The sequence below is a fragment of the Crocodylus siamensis genome, chromosome 12 (assembly GCF_052110815.1).
Source record: "Crocodylus siamensis isolate JL-2025a chromosome 12, ASM5211081v1, whole genome shotgun sequence".
Taxonomy (NCBI): domain Eukaryota; kingdom Metazoa; phylum Chordata; order Crocodylia; family Crocodylidae; genus Crocodylus; species Crocodylus siamensis.
In genome coordinates this window covers 44440524-44467765 of record NC_143406.1, presented here as the reverse complement: position 1 = coordinate 44467765, position 27242 = coordinate 44440524, and the positions used below count along the sequence as shown (strand labels likewise).

Sequence of the window (27242 nt, the reverse complement as noted above, 5' to 3'; positions counted from 1 at the left end):
CGTAAAATCAGGTAAGACAAGGAACAAGAAGAGGGCAGCGCTCTATTCTGTGCCCTTTGCACGTCTCCTCCGAGGAAGCTTTTATCCTCCAAATTGTACACCCAGCTCAGGCAGCTTCCTCACTCGGCAGAGCTCACCCTTGCACTGACGAGAAAAACTGCTGCTTGGATCTTTAACTCGGGGCCCCCGGGCCAGTCTTCGGCAGTGCCACTGAACCCCGCATGTATCAGAGCAATGCCTCCATCACCAGAGCTAGAAGATGCATTAGCTAAGACTGCAAGAAGCTTATGGCCACTGCAAGTGACCTGATCACTGTTAAGACATGGCAGTGCACCATGCACAGTGCTTCCGGTTGCATCCCTACCAGGCAGCTGCGCTGAGGCTTGCCCCTTTGCAAACCTCTTTGTTGGGGCTGGAAGAAGACACAGGAGCAGGGAGGCCTTTGTGGTCCTTCCCACAAACAATGTGGAAGAGACTTCCCAAGGAGGTGGTGCAGTCCCCAACCTTGGACATCTCCAAGAGGAGGCTGCGCAGACACCTGGCAGCTGGGATCGTTTCATCTCCGCAGCTTTCCTGCCCAGAGCAGGGGGGCTGGACTGCATGATATTTCAAGGTCCCTTCCAGCCCTTCATTTCTACGATTTCCCAAAAACACACACTGGTGGGAAGGATCCGAGGGCTTTGGGAAAGCACAGCGTGGAGGTCCTCAGCAAAGCCTTTGGCGGTCCTCTAGCAACATTAGCGGGTTCAGAGGAGTCAGGACCACTCGGGCCCCCACGATGGAGCAGGTGGCGTGCTGCGGGGTGGGCAGCGGTCGCTTGTCAGCAGCTTTTCCCCGCCCTGCCCTGGGGTTTCAGTGATGCCAGCAAGACGCCGCGTTATGTAGGAGAGGGGGACACATGGGAGAGGTCGGAGAGCTGCCAGGGAGGCTTCCCCCCGGGTCCTGCAGGAGGGAATTGGGTGGGATCCCCCTTGGTAAAGCCCCAGCTCCAGGAGTCCCGGGACAATGCAGCTGCCATGTTGCTCGTTGGCCGTTCCCAGCCTTGGCGAGGCCTGAAGCCGTGAGCCCCAGCCCTGGCAGCACAAAGTGGCGGGGATGACATGAGGGGGTGTGGAAGGAGGACGTTACATCTATTATGCAACGAAATGGCAAATACATGGAGACGGCCATCTGCATCACAGGATCAAAGTGACCCTGGCTACAAAGCAGGGGCTGTCCCCACTGGTCTGCAGCTGCCTGTGTGCAGTGGAGCCCCCTGCCACACCCAACATGGCGCCTGCTCGCCGCGCCCAACATGGCGCCGCCCGTCCAGGGCGCATGTGCCTCTCCCAAGATGGCACCGCCCGTCCAGGCTCGCGCGTGCCCCTCCCAACATGGCTGCCACGCACATCCCTCAAGATGGCGCCGGAAGTGAGGTCAGAGGAGCGCCGGAAATGTGGCGCTGGCCCTGAGCCGGCTGGGAGCGCGGTCGGAGACGCGGCTGGTTCAAGTGGCCTTGGAGCGCGGCCGCGGGGGCCATGTCCCGCCCCAGGGAGGTAACGCGGGGCCCCGGCATCCGCGGGTCGGTTCCGCCCTTAGACCAGGGGCCTATCCCAGGGGTGGGGGCGAGGGGGGCCTGCCCCAGGGTTGGGGGCGAGGAAGAGGGGGGCCTGCCCCGGGTCGGCTGGGGTAGACAAAAGCTCTGTTGAAGATATAATGGAGAGCGGGTGATATCTTGGCCCTTAGAAATTGATGGCCGGTCGAGAGGCTGCGCAGGAGGTTGCAGTCTCTGGGGTAGGGGGTGTGTGGGTGAGGGGAGGCTCTCTTTGAAGTGGGGGAGGCTTCGCTTTTGCAAGCGTGCTTTGGGAGACCCCGAGGAGGTGGTGGCGAGCTCTCGATTAATGAACGGCAAGAGCAGAGCGGATGTAAAGAGTTTTCCCCTTATTTCTTTAGTCGAAACTTGTGGGTTGAATTCGGTGAGCGGGGGCTGGGTGCTGACGGGGGGAGAGGTAGCGTGCAATCTCGGACAGCGGTTTCTGAACTCTGGTGGATTGCGCGGCACCGTTTTAAAACAATACCGCCATAGGTACCACCACTGAATTTCTGTCGTATAAAGAAAGGATAATAAATCTGTTAACACGTGTCACTGATAGGTTGTCTGCGTACCGCAATTTGGGAACCGCTGATCTAGAGGGAAGCAGAACTGCAGACAGCTGGAGCTCACAGCTCAGTGCCTGAGGAGCCATAATCCCGTCCCGTATCCGCTCAGTCTTGCTTCTTCAGGTCTAAAGGGGACTGTCCCCTCTCTTTGACTCCGCTAGGTGTTTCCAAGTCAAGTTGCTACTTTTTCCTTTCAGGAGATCCTGGGCGAGGAGAGTGGGGAGGACTGCCATGTCATCGACCTGATGGGGTTCTCCGACGAGATTCTTCTGCATATTCTAAGCTATGTCCCTAGCACAGACCTCATCCTGAATGTCAAGAGAGCCTGCAGGAAGCTTGCAACACTTTGCCTTGACAAGAGTCTAACCCACACCGTGGTGCTCCATAAGGACTATCAGGTGTGGGAAGCTTTCTTGATGGTCAGACTGGGGAGTAACAGGTGGAAGAGTAGCTCTCTTGGTGCTCAGTTTGTGGAGAGCATGAGAACTCTATCACGTTGCCAGACTGGGTAACATCCGTATGGTATGAAGATGGACTGACTTTGCCAGTTATGAACTGGAAGGTATAAATGTAGTGTTATCCCATAGGCCCTGAGGTAGGAAAGCGAGCTTTCTTTTCAGAGCTAAGGTGGTGAAGTAAGGCTGCCGTAGATATCTAGTGTCTTGTGGTTCAGGAAGTAGTGCAGAGAGGCAGTGTTATGACACTGTGGCTTTCTGTTTGGCTTCATGGATAGCAGTGTTTTATATCCTTAACTAGAAATAGCAGTAGGGCTATTTTGTATCATCACTGATCAGCTGTGTACCAGAGCACTTAGCTGGACAAAAAGGTACCCTAGATCTTATAAAATACCAGGAGGTGACAGATAAAAAGGACAGTGACGGGATGGAAACTGGCAGCGAAAACATAAGTTTCATTGCTTGTACCTGCCTGTGATCATTGCCGTGAAACAGTTTTTCCTCCGCTTCATGAAAAGGCCTATCCAAACAGGAAAATATACAGGAGGTGCTGTCGCACAGATCTAGATCACAGCAGGCACTTAGCAAGAAATTTTCTTAAGTGCTGTAACAAGGTCATAAACCCAAAGAACAGCCTACAGATGAAGTTGGCTTTTCAGTTGACTCTGTCTGTAGGCGAGGGGGAAAAGGCAGGCACAGTATGTCTGTTGAAATGATCTGCCAAGTGGTAGTAGCTGTTCCTTGATCAGTCCAAGCCCTTGCATAGATGCACCATCTATGCTTACCCTCCACTTCTACTGAGGTCACTGTCACCCAGCACATTTAACTTCAGCCCCAGAATCAGTGATGCAGACTCAGATCAGCTGAATGCTGAATGAATTATGACCTTCTATAGCCAAAGCATGATGGGTAAAGCGACTGCCAGCAGTAATAACAGTATAATATGGCAGAGCTCATGCTTTGTCTCTGGTGCGGAGGTCTGCTTCAGGCTGTTCCCAAGCCCCCTACAACTGGCAATTGCTGTCTATTGAGTTTCTGAGCAGGGGCAAGTAGGCAGGGCTTATAGAGAAAGGGCTGTACTGTTTGTGTTCATCCAGAGGCCTCAGAAAACTCTAGTAGAGGCAAGTGCCATTATCGCCATTCTGAGGTGGGAGACCCTGGGGTAGAAATGAGTAGGTATAATTAAGCATGCACTAGAATATTCCTGAGGTTGGTTTTGCTTGAATGCAGGTGAGCAAGGACAAAGTAAAGCAGCTACTGAAGGAGATTGGGAAGGAGATCCTCCAGCTGAACATGGCTGGTTGTTACTGGCTGCCCAGCTCCACTATTGACAATGTGCTACGCTGCAAAAACCTGGTGAAACTGAACTTGTCTGGGTGCCACTTGACCTCCCTCCGCCTCTCCAAGATGCTCTCTGTCCTCCAGAACCTACGCTCATTGGCGATTGATGTGAACCCTGGTTTTGACGCCAGCCAGCTGAGCAGTGAATGCAAAGCCACGCTCAGCCGGGTCTTGGAGCTCAAGCAGACCCTGTACACACCTTCATATGGTGTGGTCCCCTGCTGCACAAGCCTTGAGAAGCTGCTGCTCTATTTCGAGATCCTAGACCGATCCCGAGAAGGGTTTATTCTGTCTGGCCAGCTGATGGTGGGTGAGAGCAATGTTCCCCATTACCAGAACCTCCGTGTCTTCTACGCTAGGCTGGCCCCTGGCTATGTCAATCAGGAGGTGGTGAGACTGTACCTGGCAGTGTTAAGTGACAGGACTCCAGAGAACCTTCATGTCTTCCTCATTTCTGCTCCTGGCAGTTTTGCAGAGACTGGAGCCACCAAAAACCTCTTAGACTCCATGGCTCGAAATGTTTGTCTAGATGCATTGCAACTGCCCAAATCCTGGCTTAATGGCTTCAGCCTCCTACAGCATGTGAAGTTCAACAGCCCTTTCTACTTCAGCTTCAGCCGCTGTACCCTCTCTGGTAGTTATCTGGTCCAGAAAGTCATTAATGGTGGGAAGGACCTCAAAAGCTTGACCAGTCTGAATCTCAGTGGCTGCATTCACTGTCTGGCTCCGGACTCCTTTTTCCGCAAAGCAGAAGATGATATTGACAGCAGCATCCTGGAAAGCCTGGTGGTGTCTTGCTGTAATCTGAGACACCTGAACCTTTCTGCTGCTCACCATCACAGCTCAGAGAACCTGGGCAAGCATTTGTGCCAGCTCCTGGCACGACTGAAACACCTGCTGTCTTTGGCACTGCCAGTGTGCTCCATCACAGGTGGGGCTGCGAATGCAGACAAACCCCCCATGCAGTCAGTGACTAATATGCTGCCCCAAGGGTTTGGGAAGAAAGCCCGAGTTGGGGTGCAGACTTACCCCAGGAGTGTGGAGCAGGGCCATGCAAAGCCGCAGAGCTCGGTGTTTTGGACTCTGCTGGAGAGCCTGCTGCTTTTGGAAAGCTTGGAACTAGTTGGGTCCAACTTCTCCTCTGCCATGCCCCGGAATGAGCCGGCCATTCGGAACTCGCTCCCTGCCTGCAGCCGGGCTCAGCACGTGGGGGATGCAGAGGTAGCTGCCATTAGCCAGTTGACCTATTTGCGAAACCTCACCTTAGCACAGCTGCCCAACATCCTCACTGGGTCTGGGCTCATTAGGATTGGAGCACAGTGCCAGCATCTGCGGACGCTCTCCTTGGCCAACTTGGGCATGATGGGGAAGGTGGTCTATCTGCCTGCCTTCATGGACATGCTGAAGTACTGCAAGCACTTAAGGGATCTCAGGTGAGGGGCTGCACATCCTCTTCAGTGCGTGCATGGGTGTCTAATGATGTTTGTAGTAATTTAAGGGAACCTACGGGGAAATTACAAGATGGGAGCTTTCCCTCCAAAGGCAGGCAGCTCCCTGGGAAAGCTAAGACTTAGTTTCTCCTGAGCAGCAGGATTGTGGAGGGTGGGAATGTTCTGTGTTGCTCTGGAGGTCTCTTTTTATCTCTCCTCTGAGACATTACTGTAACTGAACAGTAATAGTAGAAGTGACATGATGGGAGCTCCACAAACATGGCTGCGAGAGACTCTGAGTCCTGTAGAGGGCACTTGGGTGCCAAGAACCATTCTTGCTTATACAACCTGGTTGTGTTGGTGACTTTCCTGGATGGCATGTATTCCCCATGGAGCAGTGCAGTCTGGGCAGTGCCAGAAGGAGGGCAGCTCGGCTTTCCAGAAGCTAATCATCTTCCAAAGAACTGTTTGTAATCTTTAGGAATAGTAGGATTTGGCCTGTAGTGAGGATGGCACCCAGACATCTGAGTTGTGGGGTGCCAGCCTTCAGGAGGGCCTGTTTGGAAGGATGTATTAGGGGAGGCTGTATATAAAAGGTTTGCCACAGGAAACAAGTGTTCTTGAGAGAGAATTTTCCTAATGGCCTCTGAGAAGCTTGTGTCTGGGGTAACTGCTACACATCCAAAACCTAGCATTTAAATAAGCACCAATAGATTTGCCTTCCTTTAGCTGACTTCCCCAGTACTCTTTTTCTCCAGCCATCAGAACTAATTTCAGGTGATGTTGCAAAGCAACATTGTCACCTAGTGAATAAAACTGAGTATTACAAGCACATGTTCCTGCCACTTCCCTGTCCACTGAAGAGGTGGATCCAGGAAATCAAGAAGGGTGAGAGCCAGTCTGTAGGGGAATCGTTCGTGGTAGGGTGAACAAGCTATGAAAACCCAGCCAAGGTTCTGATCTCCCTGTGACTCTTAACTGGGTAAAACTGAACGAGAAGCAAGCTCTTCCCTGGCAGCCAGGTATTGCTCACCTTAGATGAGAGACTTTCTGGGTAACTGTTGAATAAAATGGCTTGCCACTAGCACCATTACTGCCAGCCATTACCTGATGGGCAGTTGTAGGCTGGGACTCTATAAAGCACAACTTAGGAATAGATAGGATTATGCTGTTCAGATCTTCCGATGACTAGAGGAACCCAGACAGATGATTGCATTGGGGGTTGGCTTCTTGTTACTCTCGAATGGATTACCTTTCTCACAGCAGCTGGCTCTGAAGCAGGGCATGGAACTTCAGCTGTGCTGAGGTCCTGTCACAAATGTGGTCTGAGCTGCCACTGCCACATCTTCCTTGTGATACTGTCCTTTGGCAGTGGAGCTAGTTTCCATCATATGGGAATCCAGACCCAGAGCTTTCTGAACCTGATTGGTGGCCACAAATGCCGTTGCCACCTTGGATATGGACAGCAGAGGGTGAACAAAGGGCAGGATGCTGGTTTTGGTTCTGTTTGGTGTGAATCTCCCGATTGACATGTTACTTTCTGCACTGGTTCCTTTGCTGCAGCCTGCTTAATTCCATTACTTAAGTCCAGGCCAGCTCTCTACCCTGGATGAAGTAATTAAAATAAAGGGCTGGGGGAATACTGGATCCACTGGGGTGGGGGAAGCAGCTCTGGCCTTTGAGGGCTTGGAAGTATTCACCCTGCCAGCTACGAGACATGAGATGCTGGTTGGCATGCGAGCATTGTAGAACATTCGTACTTGTTCTAAACCTTCACCCTGGTGAGACTAGCTTTGTCGGGCTCCGGACCGGCCACCTGCCCACTGAGCTGGTGCCAGGTAGTCAGCTGGGGTGTGGCTCTGCCTCTGTTGCTGTCCCACAAACTGCTTATTGGTTGACAGCTCACTGAAGGCAGGAGAACTGAGTTAGGCCCATCACCTGGGTTTGTGAGGTGGTACCAACACCAGTTATCCTGTATGTCATGTCTGTACTGCAGAACGAGCCCTAGGGAGCAGCACGTGGTTGAACCAGCAAAATCTTTGCTCCACGTACAGCCTCCCGTGAGTGCTGCGTCCCCTCATGGCGTAAAGCATCGTGTCTGCAGGTCTGTCCATTGGCTTGTTTTTTGTCTTCCCTGCAGGCTAGAGCAGCCATACTTCAGTGCTAATGCCCAGTTCTTCCAGGCATTGAGTCATTGTTCTTCTCTCCAGCGGCTGTGTATCATCTCCCGGAACGGGACTCTGCAGTCTGACGCAGTGATGTCATTCATGGCCAGCTGCCTTGAGGTCATCATGTGCCACATGTTTACGGGGGAATCGCTTACGGCTTGCAAAAATCTTCAGCAGTCGATTGTGCGGAGGTGAGAGTGGGGGAGACCAGGGGTGCTCCAGGGCCCTTTGAGGTTTACCTCTGCTTCCTTTGTTCATGTGGGCACAGTCTTGGAGAACTCATGCCTGCTTAGTGTCCTGAGAAGCTAGTAGGTGAAATGTACTCCTTGGAGCTCAAACTGGCCTCCTACTAATGCAAGAGGCAATCAGTGGGACATTGCCAGGTATTGTGTGTATGTTTAAACCTCCTCCCACGTGATGGATTCAAAGCTTTGATTATACAGTTGCATCATAAATCAAGTGACAGCTTTGTGTCAACAAAACATCTGGCGGCATTTTAAGTGCTGGGGATGTTTGACCTTGAGGTTTTCCTCCTTTCCCATGAGTGACTACATTCATTCACCATCCTCTAATCACAAGTAAACGTTGCTAACTGAAAGTTCCCCAGTAGAGCTGTTCAAAGCCTTCTAATTGTCTAAGGGTTATTTTTTTGGTGGAGCCTTTGCATGTTTGGCCATTTTTAAAGTCATCTGGCCTCTCCCATTGCAGCGTTCTGCAGCCCACATGGTGGGAAATGTTTGTGTGAGAGCTGTGAGCTGTATTGGAAAATATAACTGAATTTAGCTTGGCGTTTGGGAGCTTTCTCAGCTTTTCAACCACCTTGCGAAATATTTCCCATTCAACAGACTTTCTGCTGCCTCTCTTGTTTGCCTCCTCACCACTCTGCCCCACCAGGCCTTTTGCTCTGCCATCAGTCAACTACTGTTGCTGTCCTCTATTAGGCTCTAATAAAAAATTCAAATTCAACAGCATTAATACTGCGCTGAGGCATTGCTCCAGCCCCCTTGTCCGCTTTAGACTGACTTATTCCACTTGGCTTATTTCCTAGGGTTAAATCCAGAGACGCCTGTGACTGTATTAGTTACCTATCAAACTATGTACAAGGCTGCTTATTCCTGCCTCCTCCTTCGGGATAGTGGTTGCTGGAAACATCTGAGTAAATGAGTCATTGGAGTCCCTGTGATGTGTCAAAGATATGTTTTTACAGTTTTGTAAAAGCATCTGGGATCAAATTTGGCTCTGCTGTGGAGATTTTTTTTTTGAGAGATCCATGACTTTCTCCCCAGTTCATTTTTCTCTCATTCCTCAGACCTGTTCAAGATGTCACTACAGCTCTGGCTAAATTTTGAGTACTCTTCTATGCTGCACTTCTCACCCTTTTTATAAATCTTTCCTTTGTGTTTCTCTCTTTTGTGCCCCTGCCTTTTTCATGTGCTCTGTATCTCTTAATAATTAAAACCCAGCAAACTTGCAAAGACCAGTTGTTTTCTCCTGGAAAAACGTGGAAAAATGTTTTATATTTTGAAACCATTCTGTCTGTCATCTTCTTTTTGTCTTTTGCTTTTTATTATTACGGACTTTTGTATGAAAACAGGATCTTTTGGGGTTTTGTTCCTTTTTTTAAGGAGAGCATCTGCTCCTGTTGCTAATTCCCTACCTGAAGTCATAATCCTCTATGATTTTGTAATTGGTGGCTCTGGAAATGATTTTGATGTCACATAAGATTATGACTTCAGGAGGAGGAGAAGGAGCAGGAGCAGATGCTCTTCTAAGCAACAAAGGTCCCGTTCTCATGCAACTGTCTCTAGCAATAAAATACAATGGGCGAAATACAGAAAATGATGTGTAAGCAGAGTGCCGCGACACCAGTGAACCTTTCACCCACATGACTGCCTGCAATCTCATCCCTGCCCTTTGTGCATGCTTGCCTTGAAACGGGGTCAGAATTGACTTTCTCTTGACTGCATTTTATCTGTTGCTCTAAGGGCAAATAGAGAGGCAGTAAAACCCATGAAAAAGGAATGCTCTCCTGCTAGCTGGCTCATGGCTGAACCCTTAGATGAGAGCTTGTTTGTTTGTGCAGCTTTCTGAGACATGCTTGTCACGTACCCCTCAATCTAATGTCCTGATATTACAAGAAATGCTTGGGCAGCAAATATGCAAGGCAGAACACCCATGTTCCAGAGTAACACTAATTTTGTCATGGAATGATTTATCGCATGCATGCAAAAGAAGCTGATATGATGGCTAGAGTGCGTGGGTTTGGAGTGGGGAGTGTCCAAGCTGAGCATCTTTGTTTGCTTCCCTCCCTGTGGGGACCTAAGTCACTATTAGCCACTCCTTGTCTTGGCTGTGGAGATTACTTTGCTCATGTTGAAGGAGCCAGGCCAGGGTTGTTTGCATGTAGGAGGCAACCTCTCTAGCAAGCTTTATTTTTTTTCTCATTTTTTAAAGATTTGGAGTGAAGAGCTGCTGTGGCTTAGTATTCAACTCGGAGAGGGGCTCTTGCTGCAGCCTGTAGAGTTTGGAATGTGTCAAAACACGATCTACTGTACGTCTCCTTCCCCCCCCCCCCCCGGGCCCCCAAGGCATTGATCCACAGAAGTAGCAGGCACCCAAGATCTGGGAAGGGCAAGCTGGCGTCTTTTAGTGCCACTTTTCTGATTTCAGCTGCTGAATTTGTGTGCTTCCTTTAACACCTTTCCTGATATGACCTATACAACTTCCCTGCCTTGGGGTTGTTGGCTGATTATCAGTGGAGGCAGAAGAGGAGGATTACTGTCCATGAGATGCTAAAATGTGCTCCATGCTGTGAAGTTGGAAAATTCCCTCACTTTGGCAGAGAGCGCCCAGGGAGGAGAGGCCAGAGACTGTGCTGAAGGCCTCAGTTAAGTGCTTGAACGTTCTTCCTCGTCAGCTATAAAATGGGGATACTCTTAACATAGCTCCCTAGCTGACTGGCTAGAGGGGAGCCCAGACTAGTATTGGCTGTGGAAAGAGACATTATTTTATCTGCTAGTTTCTTCACTGCTGGAGGCTGGGCCCAGGTAGCACAACTTTGGCATGAACTCTGTGGTGAACTGCCTGAGGCTGCAGGCAGAGGAATTTGCAGCAGCTCCTTCAAACTTTTGCAAGCGTCAGCTTTCAGGGGAGTTGCTCTTGCATTTAAACTGGTAAATCCCTCTGGTGCAATCTGCGCTAGCTGCAGTGGCAAGGCATAGGCATGACAGGACTGCTCTGCAGCTGTCATCGGCAAGTAAAACCATCCCATGAGCTGCAGAGGAGCTGTGGGCAAATACAGATTTGTGTGTTTTGGGGGGTAGCAGTTCCTAGCACACAGTGCACTCCCAGGAAGGGAGGGGTCATCTGCTGCTTATGGCACTAGTTTGGGATGTGGGGACCCAGGTTGGACCTCAGCTCTGCCATAGATATTCTTTCTATGCCCCCATCTGTTTAAAGATGATACTTCTCAACCCCCTGGAGGGTCCCCAGGCAGGCTGACCACGGGACATGGAGGTGAGGTGCTCTGATTCTGCAGTCATGGGGCATGCACCTAAGAAACAAGCAAAGCTAATGAGAAACCTACATTTTCCTGTATTGACTTGCATGTTAATAAGGCTGTAAATACACTACTGAAATATTTCACTCCAGATGGGTGTTTAAATTGACTTAAATAGATGTTCCCTCACAAACTGCTCCATGTGTTAATTCTAGAAACATACTGTCAATATTGCTGGTGAGCGAAGAGCAAACTCTGCTTTTAGATCCAAGCAAAACCAATTCTTTTATGGAACAAATATATTTTCCTCAGGCGGTGAAACTTGAATCCTTCTCTGCAGGATTTGTTTCAGTGACTCTTTCTGGAAATTTTTAAAATAGTTGTCTGTGGCTGATTTGTCAAATACCAGCACTGCCAGACAATCTTATCCTGTTAAGGGATTGCTTGCTTCAAGCTTTATTTTATTTTATTTTTTTTTGGAAAGGAAATGGCATGTTATTTATAAATTTCCACTAGATGGCACCGTGGTCCATAGTAGATACAGTTCCCCATCCCTGTTGGCTGCCTGTTAAATATTCAGATTCTCTATGTGCCTTGTTCCTTCCATCGCCAGAAATCTTGTATAATACTCCTGTATGGCACTGTTAGTAGGTATGATATTTCACAGATGCCTAGGAGAAGCTCCTTACCATATAGAGCTTGCACAGATTGCAGAAGGGGTTGTGTTATGACATGTTTGGCAAGTATCTTATTAATCTTAAGGGTTTTTTCTTTCTTTCTTTTTTTTTTTTTTTTTTAAAGTTTATTCCTTTGTAACTAACAGTAGTTTAAAAGCTTAAGTATTTACACAGTGCCTATTGCAGCAGTGATTTCAGGCACACAACAGTACAACACAGTGGAAATCCATGGGAAGTCCCTGAGAAGTCACCATAGAAACAGGTCAAAAAAGTAAACCGGCCAACACCACCCTGCCCCAAATCTCCATCAGTGAACAATCGCCAGAGATTCTTATTGTGTAAAGGAAAAAATGTCAAGGAATGCAATTCAGTTGTGATGGATAGAAACGTGATCAAAATTGAGACGCAGGGCTGGAGCGCCAGCAGCAGCCGCAGTGGTGAGGAGGTACTTGATGGAGGGTGGTGACTATGCCATGTGGCAGTTATCTGTGTCTCTAGGATGTGCTTGTTGCAGTTCCCTGATGCTTGCTACTTGTATTGAAAGCTGCCGGGTAGCAGTGGTGCTATACAGAAGCATTCTCAACAGTTGCCCTAGGGTGGTCCCAGGGCTGTAATGCAGGGGTGGGGGCCAGGTGCACCTGGCTTTCAGTCCTGCCTTTACTATTAACTTGCTGTGTGACCTTGGACAAGTCCACCTCTTCCCGACCTGTATTATCTGCAGGGGGAGGCCGTGGAGATCGTGTGCTTGTAGCTTCGGTTAGCATCAGCCAGTGCTGCCATTTGACTGCTCCCAACACCACTCCCTTCCCTGTCTGCAAATCCAAGAGCTGGAGATTGGGGGAAGAGACTCACCCTCTTATCCACTCCTATCCCTGTTGGGGCAGGGTGGTGTTGGCGTGCTGCCTGTTTGGAACGACTCCTGTCATAGCTTTCCAACCGGCTCCCATGAATGTGTTTCAGTTTAATTAGGATTAATTTAATTCTAATTTTTTTTTATTTTTCTTTGTGATGGCAACTACTCCTAAATGATTATCCAATTCCCCCTCCCCCAACTCTGCCCTTAGCTGTCACGTAGTCTAGCCATAGCCATGTAGTTGTTGCTCTGTTCGGAAGCTGGCCCTCCACCTTGTTAACCATTAGAGTCGCCCTTCTCTGAAAGCACCACCGGTTTGTCAACAGCTTTGTAGTGTGCAGATGGGGCCTGCTGGATCCTTCTTCCTTAATTCAAAGTCTGGCCCGAGTTCTGAGTGATTTCTTGTGGCTATTACCTCTGGCTTGGAGGTCTGGAGCCGGCAGGGATGGGAGGCGATTTGGAGGGCTCTAAGCTAGTACAAAATCCTCTTTGAATTCTTTCGAATCCTCCCCTCCCCCTTCCGCACGGCCCACCTGGCTGTCACAATTGCACTGACATTGCAAAAAGCTGGTATTATCACTTGCAGCTTATTGCCTCCCCCCCCTTCCTTCTGACCTTGAAAAACGACCTCCTTGTAGATCGCCTTTCTCTGCAAACCCAGTGTTGGCATGTTAGCTACCAATCCCACTTCACTAGCCTAAGCATGTTGTGGACTCGGCCCCTGCCTCCGATTACAGAGGGCTTAATGTATCGTTAGCCTGGTGTAGTGAATCATCAGAGTCTGGTTCCAGCTTTCATTGTCTGTCTCATTTCCTGCTCTTAAAAACTCTTGAATCAGCCTGTCCCAGGCTAAATAACAAAGTGCATCCTTGTGAGCTTACCCAAGGTCTCTTTGAAGTGTTTGGTGAGATCCAACTGTGTTTTAGGAGCGGGGAGGTAACCTTCATTAGTCCCACCTGCCTTGGTCACAAGTGAGATGAGGATCCATCTGGTGTGTAAGTACATTCCTGATGGACTTTCACTGCTTTCTTTTGGGGACATTTTCCTCGATCCCCTTCTCAGTTGCATTCCAGAGACTTGCCCAAACCCATCCTCCTCGCCACTTGAACGCGTGCCGTGGTAGGAACTCAGTGGGGAGTCCTTCCTGGAGGATAGCCTCATTTGGACGCATTCCTCACACATGTGAACCTATCTCCGTCTCTTGCGCAGCATGATCTTCTCTTTCCCAGCTGCCAAGTCCTGCTGGAATCTCTGCCCTGGTTTCTTTTTGTGTAAATGGGTGTGGGCGCGAAGGAGACTGAGCTGAGGCATTAACCATGGCTTTAATGTGTTTCCAAAATAAAAAATAAATGTAATTAAGCAATTATTGCAATAACTTTTCCACTTGTTGGGGGCGGTTAGGAAACAGCTCTTTCCAGTGTGTTTTAGCTTGTTCTGGCAGAGCATTTCTCTAAGACCTATGGACTGGGCGCTTTGGCATCGTTCCTGCTGTTCTTCCCTCTTCATCTCCTGCTGGCCATGTGCACGTGGCTGTTCTGTATGCAGCGTAGCGGGCACAGTGGTTCACACTTCAGAGCCTCAAAGTACTCTTCATCTAGGCCTTACAGTACTCACCTGGAGTAACAAAGGATTGGCCAAACTGAGGAATATCACTTGCCTGCATTCATGGGGTGAGGATGACACATCCCATGCCCTGTGTTGCTGAGACACCAGACCATCCTTGCCTTCCTAGGAAAAGTATCAGCACTTCCAGAGTCTTGTCCATGCTTCTCAGTCTGAGGCTGGAGGCTTTAAAGGAACTTTTAAAGGGAATTTAAAATGATGAAAGCAACAGGGGTCCCTAGGATGCCATCAAAGGTATGAAGAGACCCTGCTAGAAAAAGCACTGCAGCTGAGAGGTACCCTGAAAATGGAGGCTTGTTGTGTTGAGGAATCTCAGTCACTTTTCTTCTTAAGCTTTTGACTGCGACTTGTGCTCTGGGGTGAGAAGCTGCAGTCTGCTGACTTGCTCATGTCCTACAGGGGTCCAGAACAAGAGCAGCAGTGGGGACCTGGTCTGCTTTTATATAGTGTCTTCAGTGCAGCTTCATAACCCCTCCTCAAGGAGATGTCAGTGGAGCACTCAGTCTCCCGGAAGAAGGCATCTTGGGAATAACCTCTATTGGTATTTCTCTGGTCCCCATGGGCTCTGTACAAGTTGTCAACTTGTGTCTTTTGGAGTATGTTGGAAGAGGGAAGCATGCTTGTGATTCCTAGTGCCCATGCACTGTGCTGGAAGTGACCTTCTTGAATGTGTTTGACTATGTTGGAAAGAAGAAAGACGTGCATCTACATCATGTCAAAAGCTGACACGTCTGCTGTTCCAGCTCATCACCCTTGGTTGCGCCACTCTGATCTGTGGCTGCAGATCCTGCATGCCCCAGTGCTCCAGGTGCTCTTTGTAGCTTCTGCCACGCCACATTTCAGCAATGGGAACATCCTAAGCCAGGACTTGTATATTGGCATCCGCCTTCAACCACGTTTAAATCCAAGATGCAAGTATCTCTTCCAATGAAAACAATGCCCAATGGGTCAGGTTGAGGCTCAACAGTGCACAAAACTGAAAGATTTTATACAGGGCAGAATTGCAGCTGTGCTGATTTCCCCTTTCTTGGTTAGTTAGTGTTCATTCTAGGCAAGAGCTCCAGGGGCAGTGCGAATGTGGAAGAGTCCATGCCTGTGCAGCTTGTCCACTAAGGTGTGGAGAAGGAAAGTCTGTGCCATGGGAATGGGATTCATTCTTAATGGAGTCAGCACCTGCTCAATCACACTGCTCCCAAATGGAGGCACTTCTGGCTCTCAGCTACAGCTAACTCCTTCCTCTGCATGGAGGGGTCCAAAACTCCTTGATGGTGCAGCCCTGGAACTAGATATGGTCTTCTCTCTCCTCTTGCCCTCAACCCAGGCCCTGAATTTGTGGGTCTATTCCCAGCGGGGGTGCTAGTCCTGGTGACTTTTTCCCAATATACACCTCTCCATCCTCTATAAATTTACCATCTTTAGATGACCGTCCTGTCCCAGCTTGCATGAAGGGGGAAGGTTACATCACCTGAAGGTTCCTCCTGAGATCTCCAGGCTTGTCTGGTCCAGTCCTCTCAAGTACATCTTGAGAAACACACATGTGTATTTGCCTAAAGTAATGAATTCCACGTAGTGATTCTCTTGTCCTACAAAAAATCAAGGCAGTCTGATTGAAATACAGATGTGCTCTCAACTTTTCCTGCCTTTGGCTTTCTCCATGACCTACACATTGGATCCTGATGTCCCAATTGGAAGTAACTGAGATCAGTGGGTAGGTTGTTTACCAAGCTGGTGCCTTGAAAATGCTCTTGCTGGGCCCAGTCCACATCCATTCTGTTGTGGGGCAGGAAGCAAAGTCCAATTCCTCTTCTTTGGTCTCCTGCAGGTTGGTAGGTCTAGCTGTAGCATCATGTCATACCTCTGCTGATGCCAAAATGAACCTTAAGTGCATTCCCCATCAGTTAGCTCAGTGGATGACTGTGGCCAGCTACTGAAGCCAGCATAAATACACGAGCTCATCTGGAAATGCAGCCTCTTCAGAAACCTGCTTGTAAAATGAACCACTGGACTTCTGTTGGCTTGAGGTTACACATACCAGACCAGTGGCTGCTACAAAAAACATCCACCTTTTGTTATCCCAGCAATCACCCCCGAGTAAAAGATGCATACTGCAACATAGTCAGCTGCATACAAAACTTGCTGTTGATTAATTAAACATGTGGAGATCCTTGTAGGAAACATGTGAATGTGTCTTTGGCTTGTGTCCCTTGAAATAAGATGGGGATTCATGTCTAGAGCTGCAGCTCTTTTGGGCTCTCCGGATCCACATCCCTCCCTCCCCCCCAGTCTATCCTGCAGGCTTTCATTACACCCTTCCAGAGGTGGAACTAGTTTTGAAGTCCATCCAGGTGTGGACTAAGGAAAGAGCCTTCAAGATTATGGCAGGTATTCTGCAACTCATTAACTCAATCCCTTCCCCAGCTTCCCATCTCCACCCTGTGCCTGGGGTCTTTTCTTGTAACTGCACTAAGTACTTCTCACTTAATCTGGCTCACCTGGACAGGTGGAGCAAGAGCGAAATTGCCTTCCGGCAGAGGACTCTTATAGTCCTCAGATATAGTCTGCAGAGGAGCCTGTTCGGTGGGGACTGCTAATCCCAGTTCAGTGTTATGACAGCTGCTTGTTCACCACAATTTTGAAATGGGCACTGGAGGAGAGGGGGTGTGTGAAAGAGAGAGAACCATGTGCATTTCATTGCCTGATAATTCCTCCCATGCTTGTAAACTTGCTACGAGAGGTCTCTTACAAGGCTCACAGTACCATACAGTTTTGAAAAAAAAGGTTGCAAAAATCTGAGATTAATTCTGGCTATCTTTGTGGCTGCTCCCATTCAGACCTCTTCCAAAATGTCTCCATCACTTTTCTGACAGTTGGAATTTATAAGCAGCATGTTCCCCCCCAAGTTGTCTTAGTAGCACATTTATTGTGTAAACCCATTTAGATTCTGTTTTTATTGCTGTGCGTAGAGGCTGCTTGTGACTGACAGCCTTACATGTGGTTATGCTAGCGCCTAGACCTCAGTGGGGATTTGCTGTGCTGGGTGCTGCACTTGCCTAGGAATAGGCAGTTGTTTTTTTTCATACTTTGGGCAGTTTATAGCAGAAGGCCAAAATTTTACCAAGTTTATGGGCAGACTCTCCCCTGCCCCCAAGTGCCATTGGTCTACTTGTATGGCTTTCTCTGTAGGAGTCGAGGCTTGGAGAAGACATCTATATTGGGGCGGAGAGGGGCAGGGGAAACTATGAGGTTGTACTCACCTGCTGTATTACATTTTCAGTTAGATAAATAACTTCTGCTGTTCATTTGACCAGGATGCTTCTCCATTTAGCTGCTATCTATTAGCTCAGGTCTTCTTGGCATTGCTGCAGAAGGGGGTTCTGAGAGAAGTGCTTTACTACCTCTTTGGGGAAGATGGGGACACAGTGCAGAGGCTGTGAACTAGCAGCTTGGAAGAGCAGGGGCAACCTAGACACAGCAGCCTGGACATACCTGCTTCTGAAAGTAGCTTGCTAGTAGTGGTAGAGGCCCCCAAGGCAGCTTTAAATGAGGTAGTACTGGAAGCAGTGCCTACATAACCAAGCTCCTGTGTATGGGAGGGGCTCACTAGATCTATCTTAGAGCCACAAGAGCTAGGTACTTGCCAATCTTCAGCAGGATATCTGTTGGCATTAACTTTTAATTGTCCGTAATTACTATAGCATTACTACTACTACTAGCACCTGGATTTTAATTTTTACTACTACTAGTAGGTGAAATTGGGCTGCCCTATGGCCCTCCCTTTCTGTCTTTCTATGGTAAGGGAGCTCTTCCCATGCTATCGAGAAGCTCAGAATTGTGCTGTCAAGAAGCTTCATTTCCAGTGGACTCTACAGTTCAGACACGACGCACAGGCTGAATTAGATTCGGTCTCTGTGGGTTCATGCTGTGAGTTGGATCTGTCTGGTCTAGTTTAAAACAGCTAAGACGTAAATTCTGGTCGTGCAATCCTCAGAGAGATGGCCACAGCCCTGCTAGCAACAGCTGTGGTTTAAAACCTGTTCCACCAACTATGTGAGTATGGCGTGCATTTATCCATTGTCCACCCAGCACTAAAAGATTTCACTGTCCCTTTATGAATATTGTTCTTTTTACAGTGCTTAATTTCCCTTCCTTCATAGCTGGTTCTTCCTTGGCTAGCTGTTGTGCATAGCCCTTGCTGCCTGGGTTCTGCCGTCTTAATTTTTTTTTTTTTAAACAAACATTGTGTATCTGGTTTTAACTCTGCTGTTCTCTTCTCTTGTTCTGTAATTGCCACCCTGCTGCTCCTGTCTCCTGTTGTCACATCAACCCGCTCGCGGTTTAAAGGTTTGTGATGGTTGTCCTCTGCCAAAGGCAGAGCGGAGCAGCAAAAAATTTGGGAGCAGAAGGGGATGAAGTTACAGGGGGAAAGAAAGATTGTTGTAAAAAGTGGTAGCAAAAAGGTAACGCATCAAAAGTGCCGGGAATCAGAATTCTAGTGGTGTCTTGGTTTGCGTGTGTCTGCCCCAGCTGGGGCTGTGCGCATCTGTCACAGGTTCTGTTGCCTTCGAAAATGAAGCTGTTGCTGGTGTATTATGCTAACGTGCCCTACATCTTCCTGCAGAATGAAAACTTCTCAGCCTCTCCCTTTTTCACCCCTCTGGTTGTAGTGTTCTCTCTTCCTGTGCCATCCCCCAAGCCATCATCCAAGCTCAGACTTGGAGGAAATGCTGCGTAGCTTTGTCCTCATTTTTACTGACTGTAGAAGTCACCAGTGGCAGTGAGGGTTTGAATTGCTGCCCCCAGGCTCTTGCCCAGCTGAAGGATACCTTGGACAAAGCAGCAAAAGACCTGCATGGTGCAGTTTCTCGGTCCCCTCCAGCTCAGGACTCCTTTCTGATCAGCCAAGCGCGTCACTTTACAGTGGGCCCTGGGCTGCTTCATCCACATATGAGATGTAGGTGGGAGAACTGGGTTTGGGCTGTCCGCTTCACTGCGAGCGAGTCTCCCCTTCCCCCTGTGCCTGCGGTACCAGCTCCTTGCAGGCTGTATTGGGAATTAGCTCTGCTTCTCAGCTAATCACTTGTATCTGATTCAGTTTCCAGGCCGAGCGCCCGGCATTAAATGTCGTCATTTTCCCTCTGCTCCATGAGGACTTGACCGAAGTCATCAGAGATGTCCCCATGATGCACTTGGACGAAATTACCTTGTTTAAAAGCAGAGTGGCTGAAGAGCCTCCGAACCTGTGGTGGTGACCCTGCCATCACGTGCAGGATGGTGGGAGCGAACCTGTGAAAACAGCTTCTTGTTGGCCTGCATTATCCCTTCCTGACCTCGAGGCCACCTGCCTGGATGCTGGACAGTCACTTTAACTCAGTGCAATTGCAAAGCAAAAAAGAGCTCAGACTCTGTGTTGGGTAGTGCTTACACCTGAAAATCCAGTCTCGAGGTCTCTGGAACCATGTGGGTGTATTTCCCTGCGGTTAATAACGAATTCCTCTGTTACTTTGTGTTAGTTTAAGGTAAGCCACGCTAATGTAACGAACTCCTTGCTCCTTCCCCTCCACCTCTCGTTGCCCGGTGCATTTGTCTGTGTACTTTGGCAGTATCCTCTGTGGTTTTCCTGGTGCCTGTTCTTTGCTTGACTCTGGTATTGGCAGGGAGGAGGACTGATTCCAGGGGAGCATTTGTGTCCCTCTAGTTAAAGTGGACCCCAAGCTGTATTGTTGAGGTGACATGCAGCATCTCTCTTGCGCTGTGAACGCATACATAGCTCCGTGTGCAGTGAAGTGTATTTAGGCGTATTTTTGTTGAGAAAAGAATCTGTTTTTAATAACCAATTATGACTGTTCACATTTTGCAGCCTTCGTTACATTCTCCTTGCTCTTTGGTGTTCCGGTTGCTTGACCTTGGTGGTAGAAATTCCTCGTTTTGTCTTGGAAATCTGCTTTCTCAAACCCTGTGTTAGCAAGTGTCTGGCATGGGCCCCACCTATCCTGAGGCCAGCACTGGAGCTTTAAACCCAGTGAAAAGGCTTTTCCATCAAGCAGTGGAGCTGCGGCTCTGGTGTTCCTACTCTGTCTCCGCACGCTGTGCTGGAGTGCATGCTGACTTAGAGACCCTATGAAGTATTTTTTCCAAGTGCCATTTCAATAGGCTCACTTGCTCCACTGAAAGTCATTAGGAGTGTGTAATGGCCTGCATCACAACTTCAGGTTGCCTTATGTATCCAGCACTTTCTGAAGCGGCAGACAGCTGTGCCAGATGCCAAAGTGCACGTTCTTAGAGTCAGTTTTCCAGGAAATCCTGCTCTGTGGAGAGTTCTGTGGTACAGGCTATACACTAGAGTTTCTTGAATGCTTGGTGATGATGAGCTAAGCAGATGTGCTGTGACATCATTCCTGGAAGGAAACCCAGTATTTCTCCAGGTGGCATCATCACTTCCTGCCCAGCACTTCCCCCACAGTAGTGCCAAAGCTGCATGTGCTGTCCAGTGCACAGCTGCTCCTGGGAATCATGTTGTCATTGCAGAGGGATAGATTTGAAAACAGACTTCATCTTCATGGATCAAACCTCAGCTGCTCTTTCCCTACTCTTGATTACTGGGGATCCTGGTTTTCTCTAATTAAAAAAAAAAAATCCAAATGCCCTGATTTAACCCCCTCCCCCTATCCGCATATTTCCATGATTAAAACAAAATGCCATTATCAAGCAAAATAATATGTTACGACATTTTGCTTTAATCACGGAAAAATGTGGATTTTTTTTTTTTTGTTAAATCAGAAAATTTGGAATTTTTTTTATCTGAGGAAACCAGGATCTCTGCTGATTTTGCCAGCATCTGGCTAAATAAGTCTGGAAGCTCCCGTCTTGCATGTTAAATCCTGGACCAGCCCCAGCTAGTACCTACAAGTAGGGCACAGAGTCGCAGAGCACTTCCAGACTTCTTTCAGCAGAAGCCTAATGGTGCAAACGTGTGTACGGGTCCGTTTAGTAACACATGTTTGCCCTCCTCTTTATGGGTAGGAGCTCCACTCGGACAGGTTAGCCTTTCTGCAGACTTTTCCCTGTCCTTCCCTGGGGAATGGGGATTTAACATCCTCCTTCCCCTCAAGCCCAGCTGCCCAGAGAAGGGGAGCTAGTGTTAAGCCTCTGGCCATGTAGCTAATAGATGCTGTCAAGTGAGTTTGTGCCCTTGCTTCAAGCAGGTGTCCTGCAGCACAGCATCGGCCAAGCTGCTAGCAGGGTGCTCCAGTGCTACGTGGGACTTTTGAACCATCTCTGACTTGTGGTTTGGTTTTTGGTTAAGCAAGAGCATGGAAGGGAGTAACTGCCCTTTTCATCAAGTGCCCTACCACTGTTTGTCTAGCACTCCCAGAACTCCCACTTTTTCTACCCATCGTGTATCTCTTGTCTGTCTTGTGCCTTCTCTTTCTGAGGTAAGCTGCAGTATCCCCTAACTCCCAGAGGGGCGTAGACATCTAGGAAGGGGAGTAAGCCACTGCCCTGTCAAGCTGAGGCCATGTTATCTGCACAGCTGCTGGCTTGCGTCCTTCCTGCACATGCATTACTGGGGAGAAGCAAGGAGGGATTTTTGAAGCTCTGCCAAAGGTGTTTTTCTACCTGTATCCCCATTGCCTGCAATATCAGTGCTGGGGAGGGATTGCAAAGGGGTTAAAGGTATGGAGCCAGCTCCACTTCATGCATAAAGGGATGGATCCCACGCACTAATGATGTCCTGCATCAGCTCATTGCTGACACCTGAATGTTTCCAAAATAAGCCCTTCCCCACCTCAACCCAGGATCTCCCCTTCTGATGTGCACTTGTGCATCCATGAGGAGGATGGCTCCATGAGCTCCAGTGCTGAGGGAGCCAGCAGCTCCTGTGTCCTTGCTGGTGACTTCAGTGGCACCTGCTGGCTCCTTTTCAGATCTGGGGCAGCTGCTGAAAAGGGGCCGTTTGAGTGGATTCATGGGAGCAGGTAATCATTCCTAATAGTAGCAGTGACGATCCTAACTAGACCAGCCACAGGTAGGAAAGACGATATCTCAGGAAGCAGTAAGGACGCCAAAAAAAAATCTCCCTTCCCCACTCCCTCAAATCTGTGGCCCTGTGCTCAGCATCCCCTCTACAAATCCTCTTACTGCAAGTGAGAATTTCCGCTGCTTGTGCACTCCAGGCAGGATTCACCAGATGTTAATAATGTGCTTATTTTCTCTAAGTGCTATTTTGGCATCGGTGTTAATTACAATTTATATTCTGCAACATTTACACTGGGAAAAGAACCCACCCTAATAGTCCCCAATTGGCAGAGCTGGGCTATTAAACATAGCACCATATGCTCTGTACAGAGGAGTATACGGGGCTCGCAGCCGTGTCAGTGCAGAGGTTCCAACGTGCCACATTGGGGAGGAGAGAATACGGGGACTGGGGGTTTTTTCTCCGGTGTTTTATTTATTTCCCCCATTCCACCCCTCTTGTTCCTGGTTCTTGTTTAATACCAAGTTCTGTCTCTTCTTTCCCCGTCCCCTGCAGCCCCTCCCTGCCATCTGGGGGTGTCTGGATGAGATGATCTTCTGAGCCCACTAACACCGTTTTCTTTAGATACCTCTATGCCCATGTGCGCTAAGGAAGTGGCAGAAGTTGAAACAAGGAGTTGTTTGTAATCTCACTTGTGCCAGAGCAGGTGTAGCAAAGGGGCTCCGACGTCCAGCAGCCCTGCGCGCTCCAGCCATCGGAGGTGACTTGATTTGTGAGAGAGAGATTGCTTGGGTCAGTGAGCTTGGAAAGGTGCCTGCATGGGGCTTCTCCTCTCCCTTTCGGGCTCTCCTTAGCTGTTGTCGTGCCCCCCAGCGCCAGCTCTGATGGGGTGCTGCGATCCCATCACCCCCCACGTAGCCAGGTTCCCAGTGCTTGGAGGCACTCAGCCTGTCGTCCCATAGACTGGCACCTGAGGAGGAGATGAAAGGGAAGGTGAGAGAGTGCGGGTCAGTAGTCAGACTGTGGGGCCGCTGGCTCCCTATGTGACCTGGGGCAAGTGCTTTAGTCCTGCAGCTCCCTTTGCCCTGTATGTAAAATGGGGGTGCATATTCATCAGCCCAGGGGCAGGGTGCTGGAAAGCCGGATCTGCCTGAGGGTGGAGTCCTGGGGGGATGATGGGAGCAGGGCTCAGTTGCTCAGCCTGGTCTGGCAGGGGGGGAGGGCACTGCCACTGCCTGCTGCCGTCCACATGGAAATCTGGCTTTCTTGGGAGCGAGGGAGATACAAAACACTAAGGGCATTAGGGAGCTTTCCAGGCAGGGGCTGTACATCTTCCCCTCCTGGGTGTCCTGCTAACAGCGGGCTGTCCCTGAGCAAGGCCAGGGGAATAATTTTCCCCTCCCTCTCCCTGTCCGAGGTGGGAGGGCTGGGAGTCCTTCGTAGATCGGGTACCAGTGCTCTCCCCTCCTGTCCTGCCCACTTCCAACTCCTCCTGGATCCAGCCACCTCTGTAACTCTCGCACTGCGGTATCCCCGCTGCACAAACATCCTAGTCGCTTAGCAAAAATGAGTGCCCCAGACAGCGCAGCAGGTTTGTCTGATCTGCTTACGGGCATCTCAGCCCACTACACGCTGATCCTGGCTGATGCCCCGTCCAGACAAAGCTTTTCCCCCCTGCCTGGAGAAGTATAAACCCACAAAGAAGGAAGCGTTACAAGCGGTGCTGAGCTACTGCAGAGGAAAATCTCTCTCTCTCTCTTTGCAGGGTCTCCTCCCCGTTCGATCGGAGGCACAGGCGGCCAGGGCACTCTAGCAGGAGAATCATTTCCATAGAAACCAATCAGGAGGTTGTATGGGGAATAATGATTAATAGTGAAGGGATGTTGCCTCAGGCCCTCTTCATTTTTTAGGGGGCAGCGAGGGACACAGCACGGAGCAGAGCACAGGTAGGGGGACACGCAGCCTTTCCGACTAATGAAAACCAGCTCTTCCATTAATTTCCAGGCCAGCTCCCTCTGCCTGCCCCCGACGGCTGCTTTCCAGCTTTCTTTGAATGTACAAAATGGCCAACCTGGTTAGAAATAATAATAATAAAAATGGATGGATGGGGCCTGACTATTAACATTGTTGCTGTTAGCAGCAGGATTTCAGCCATAAAACATGAAGCAAGGGAGACATTGACCTTTCTGCTGTTTGAAATGAATGGAGACATCGATATCTATTGTTTCCAGTGGCATTGACCTCTGACACCCTCGTTTCTCCCACCCCCTCCCTTTTTTTATTTCCCCCTGACACTGGAGGAAAGGGGTCAGTTGGCAGCATCTATTGATCCCCTTCGTTCTCGGTGATAGGGAAATAATTAGAATTTTGAAAGTCCTACAACGCGCCGGCCAAAACTGTATCTACACCTCGTAGAAATTCAAAGCTCCCAGATCGAGGGAAGATGGATCAGTATAGGTTTAATTGCTATGTTGTTTTTGCTATTTATTTATTTTTATTTTAGCTTTTAAACTGGTAAAATTGGGGGGGGGGTTATGTGAATACCCTTGGAGTCTGGCTGCCTGGTGCCTTGTCTTATTTATTTATTTTTGTAAGTCGCCCCTCTTGTGTGAACTTCATCTCTGCACTGAGAATGCAAAATCAGGCATGGCTAATTAGCTGTATGACAATTAAGTAATGTAGCACAAAACCATTAGGACACTGGATGCGTTTTTGAAGTTGTCCTTTGAAGTGGAAGCTGCAACTCCCTGCCCAAGGCTGCTGAGGAAATGTTTGTCTATCAAAACTTTCTTTGAAAATAAATGCCAGCATGAGAGTCCCTGTCCCTCTCCCTTCTATATAAACAGGAGGTGAATTGTCCCCCCGCGCTTGTATAAAAAAAAAAAAAACAACCCCACTGGCGTTGAGAGAAATAGTGATTTGCCAAAAAAAACAAAAGAGGCATTAAAGGGCCAGTTGGTCTCTTTGCATACTCCTCTCTTGGTATATAACTGCTACCGAAGCCATTCTAGGCTGTCGAATTGTGTTGATATGGAAGAGAACATATACCAGTTCCACACGTTCTGGGATGATTGGAGAAAATGGCTCTTCATATCTCAAGGTATGACCCTGTAATGGGCTAGATGATACCAGGAACTCATGCCACCTGTTTGCAAATGACTGACAAACTCTTCGATTTTTAACAGCCCCATCTGTGCCCCTGTTTTACACTCGTGTTTACAGCTGGCTGCTTGTCACTAGTCACGAGCCACCCGGGTGGAATGTGCGACTCATGTACGTTTGTGGCATGTAAAAATTCAAATAAAGAGTGAAACTGATTTTAAAACCAGTCAGCTTTGTTGCGCTCTGCCTCCTTGTGGTCCTTCCCCCCACCTCCAGAAATCGAAACGTGCTTTTGATGGACAGGCTTCTACATTGAATTTATAATGGCAGCCTTGGAAGGCGTGTTTAGGACTGGCTGTCTGTAAATGTATTGTGGGTGGGGGTGTAATAAGCTTCCCTATAAGGTTCTGCTAACCTACCTCAATTTTGATATAGGTCGAATCCTATCCATACTGTTAGCGCGGCTGGGCTCCGCTGTGTCCACTGAAGATAAGTACCTTGTATTTATGTTGCATCACTTTTTTTTTTTTTTTTCCATCTTGCATCTCGGAGTTCTTGATGAACAGTGACCAAAAGCTCATAATAAGGGAACTGTCTGCTCTAGTTGGCAGATGAATAAACTGAGGCTTGGAGAAGTGAAATGGCTTGCCCCAGCATCACTTGCTCTGCCTGAGCCCGAGATCTCTATCTGACTCCCAGGCTTCTGCTCAGGAAGGTTGCACTGGATTTTTCAGAATTGCTAATGCAAAAAACCTACACGACTGTGGTTCTGTGTATGTGAAATGGCCTGTTCGACTTGGAGCTGCTGGGTGCTCTGTACAAACACCAGTATTGCACACAGTGACTTCATGTGCACAATTCTGAGAGCGCTCCCTTGGGGTCTGTCTGGCACCAGCCTGAGGCAGGCATAAATAGGAGCTCAGCCTACTGTGGATCTAAGCCCAAGGTCTTGCGGGGATGGTTGGGCATGGTAAGTAATGTCACAGTCAGCTAGCCCTTCACACTACTGTCAGATAAATAATGCAGACTTTCAGGGACCTTCATATTGGTTACCAGGGCTGGAGGGGAGAGCTGCTTCGCAAGACCTGTTTAATAATGTAGCAACCCAGCAAGCATCCTTGCTAGCGGAGAAATGAGCTGACCAATCTGATGGCAGCAAAGCATTGAAACAGAGGTTGTTAAATGTGAATTTGAATAGCTGAGGTGAAGTTACAGGAACCCTGATTTCACAGATGCGTTTATGCCTTGATCTCACTGCACTGCTGCTGATTGGTGGGGGGAGGGAAGGGGCAGAGGGTTAAGTAGTATAAATAAAGAAAATCAGGGTATGCTGCAAAAAGGTGAACATAAGAAAAGCAGCATCTGCATCCTGGCTTATCAATGCTAGCTGTTGTTCCCACAGCTGCATGGAGCATTTGCCCAGATCAGCGCTGGTGGGTCCCGTCGCCTCTTTCCCACTTCAGATGGAAGCTTGGTTTGTCACTTGAGGGGCATGTGGTGTTGTTCACAAAGGCATATGTGCTATTAAATATTGAAGCCTTCTGGAAGGGTGAGTGTGGAGTGCTGTGCATTGCCCTTGGGTATGGTAAGAGCAGCAGTGGCAACAGCCTCTGGATTTGCCTACTATTTAAAAAAAAAAAACCAAAAAAAAAAAACCAAAACTGGTAATTTCTGAGCAGAGGAGGTAAAAGTGCTGCATCCTGCCTGGATGTACAGCTCTCATTGCTCCAGCAGCGAATCCTGGCTATGAATTTTTGCAAAGAAGGCCTGAGGCCTTGTTCACATGCAGTTGCACCTATTTAAAAGTGTGATATTTTTTTTTTCTTTCAAAACACAGTTAGTAAAACACAGTGCAGCTTTGCACAGGGGCATGCTCGAGTGGCTGAAAACCCTGGCTTCCCTTGGCTAAATATAACAGGAGCAGTCTCTCTTACTGCTGCAGACTGGTGATTTATAAAGTGAAGCGACACAGGGTCTTGC

At 48.8% G+C, this 27242-nt stretch overlaps 1 protein-coding gene across 6 annotated transcripts; it reads left to right on the top strand.

Annotated features, from left to right (window-relative positions):
* The first annotated feature begins 1435 nt into the window (after nucleotides 1-1435).
* Nucleotides 1436-25482, top strand: FBXL18 (F-box and leucine rich repeat protein 18). 6 transcript variants are annotated; one of them, XR_016438700.1, is made up of 6 exons: nucleotides 1436-1535; nucleotides 2337-2537; nucleotides 3825-5368; nucleotides 7506-7724; nucleotides 19278-19701; nucleotides 23926-25482. XR_016438700.1 is itself a non-coding variant. In XM_090023965.1 (5 exons), exons 1-5 carry the CDS (start codon nucleotides 1518-1520, stop codon nucleotides 19432-19434), a joined length of 2139 nt encoding a protein of 712 aa, XP_089880091.1. In that variant the 5' UTR covers nucleotides 1436-1517; the 3' UTR covers nucleotides 19435-25482. The 6 variants fall into 6 exon arrangements, 2 of the variants coding, with proteins under 2 accessions (XP_089880091.1, XP_089880093.1); XR_016438699.1 differs by having other exon boundaries at nucleotides 22785-25482; XR_016438701.1 differs by lacking the exon at nucleotides 23926-25482 and having other exon boundaries at nucleotides 7576-7724; nucleotides 19278-19415.
* The last annotated feature ends 1760 nt before the right edge of the window (nucleotides 25483-27242 follow it).

Excerpts from the sequence above, each read along its gene's own strand:
- FBXL18 (XM_090023965.1), top strand. Across the intron at positions 2,538-3,824 it reads TGCTCCATAAGGACTATCAG|GTGAGCAAGGACAAAGTAAA; the intron begins GTGTGGGAAGCT and ends GCTTGAATGCAG. Across the intron at positions 7,725-19,277 it reads CAGCAGTCGATTGTGCGGAG|TTTCCAGGCCGAGCGCCCGG; the intron begins GTGAGAGTGGGG and ends TATCTGATTCAG.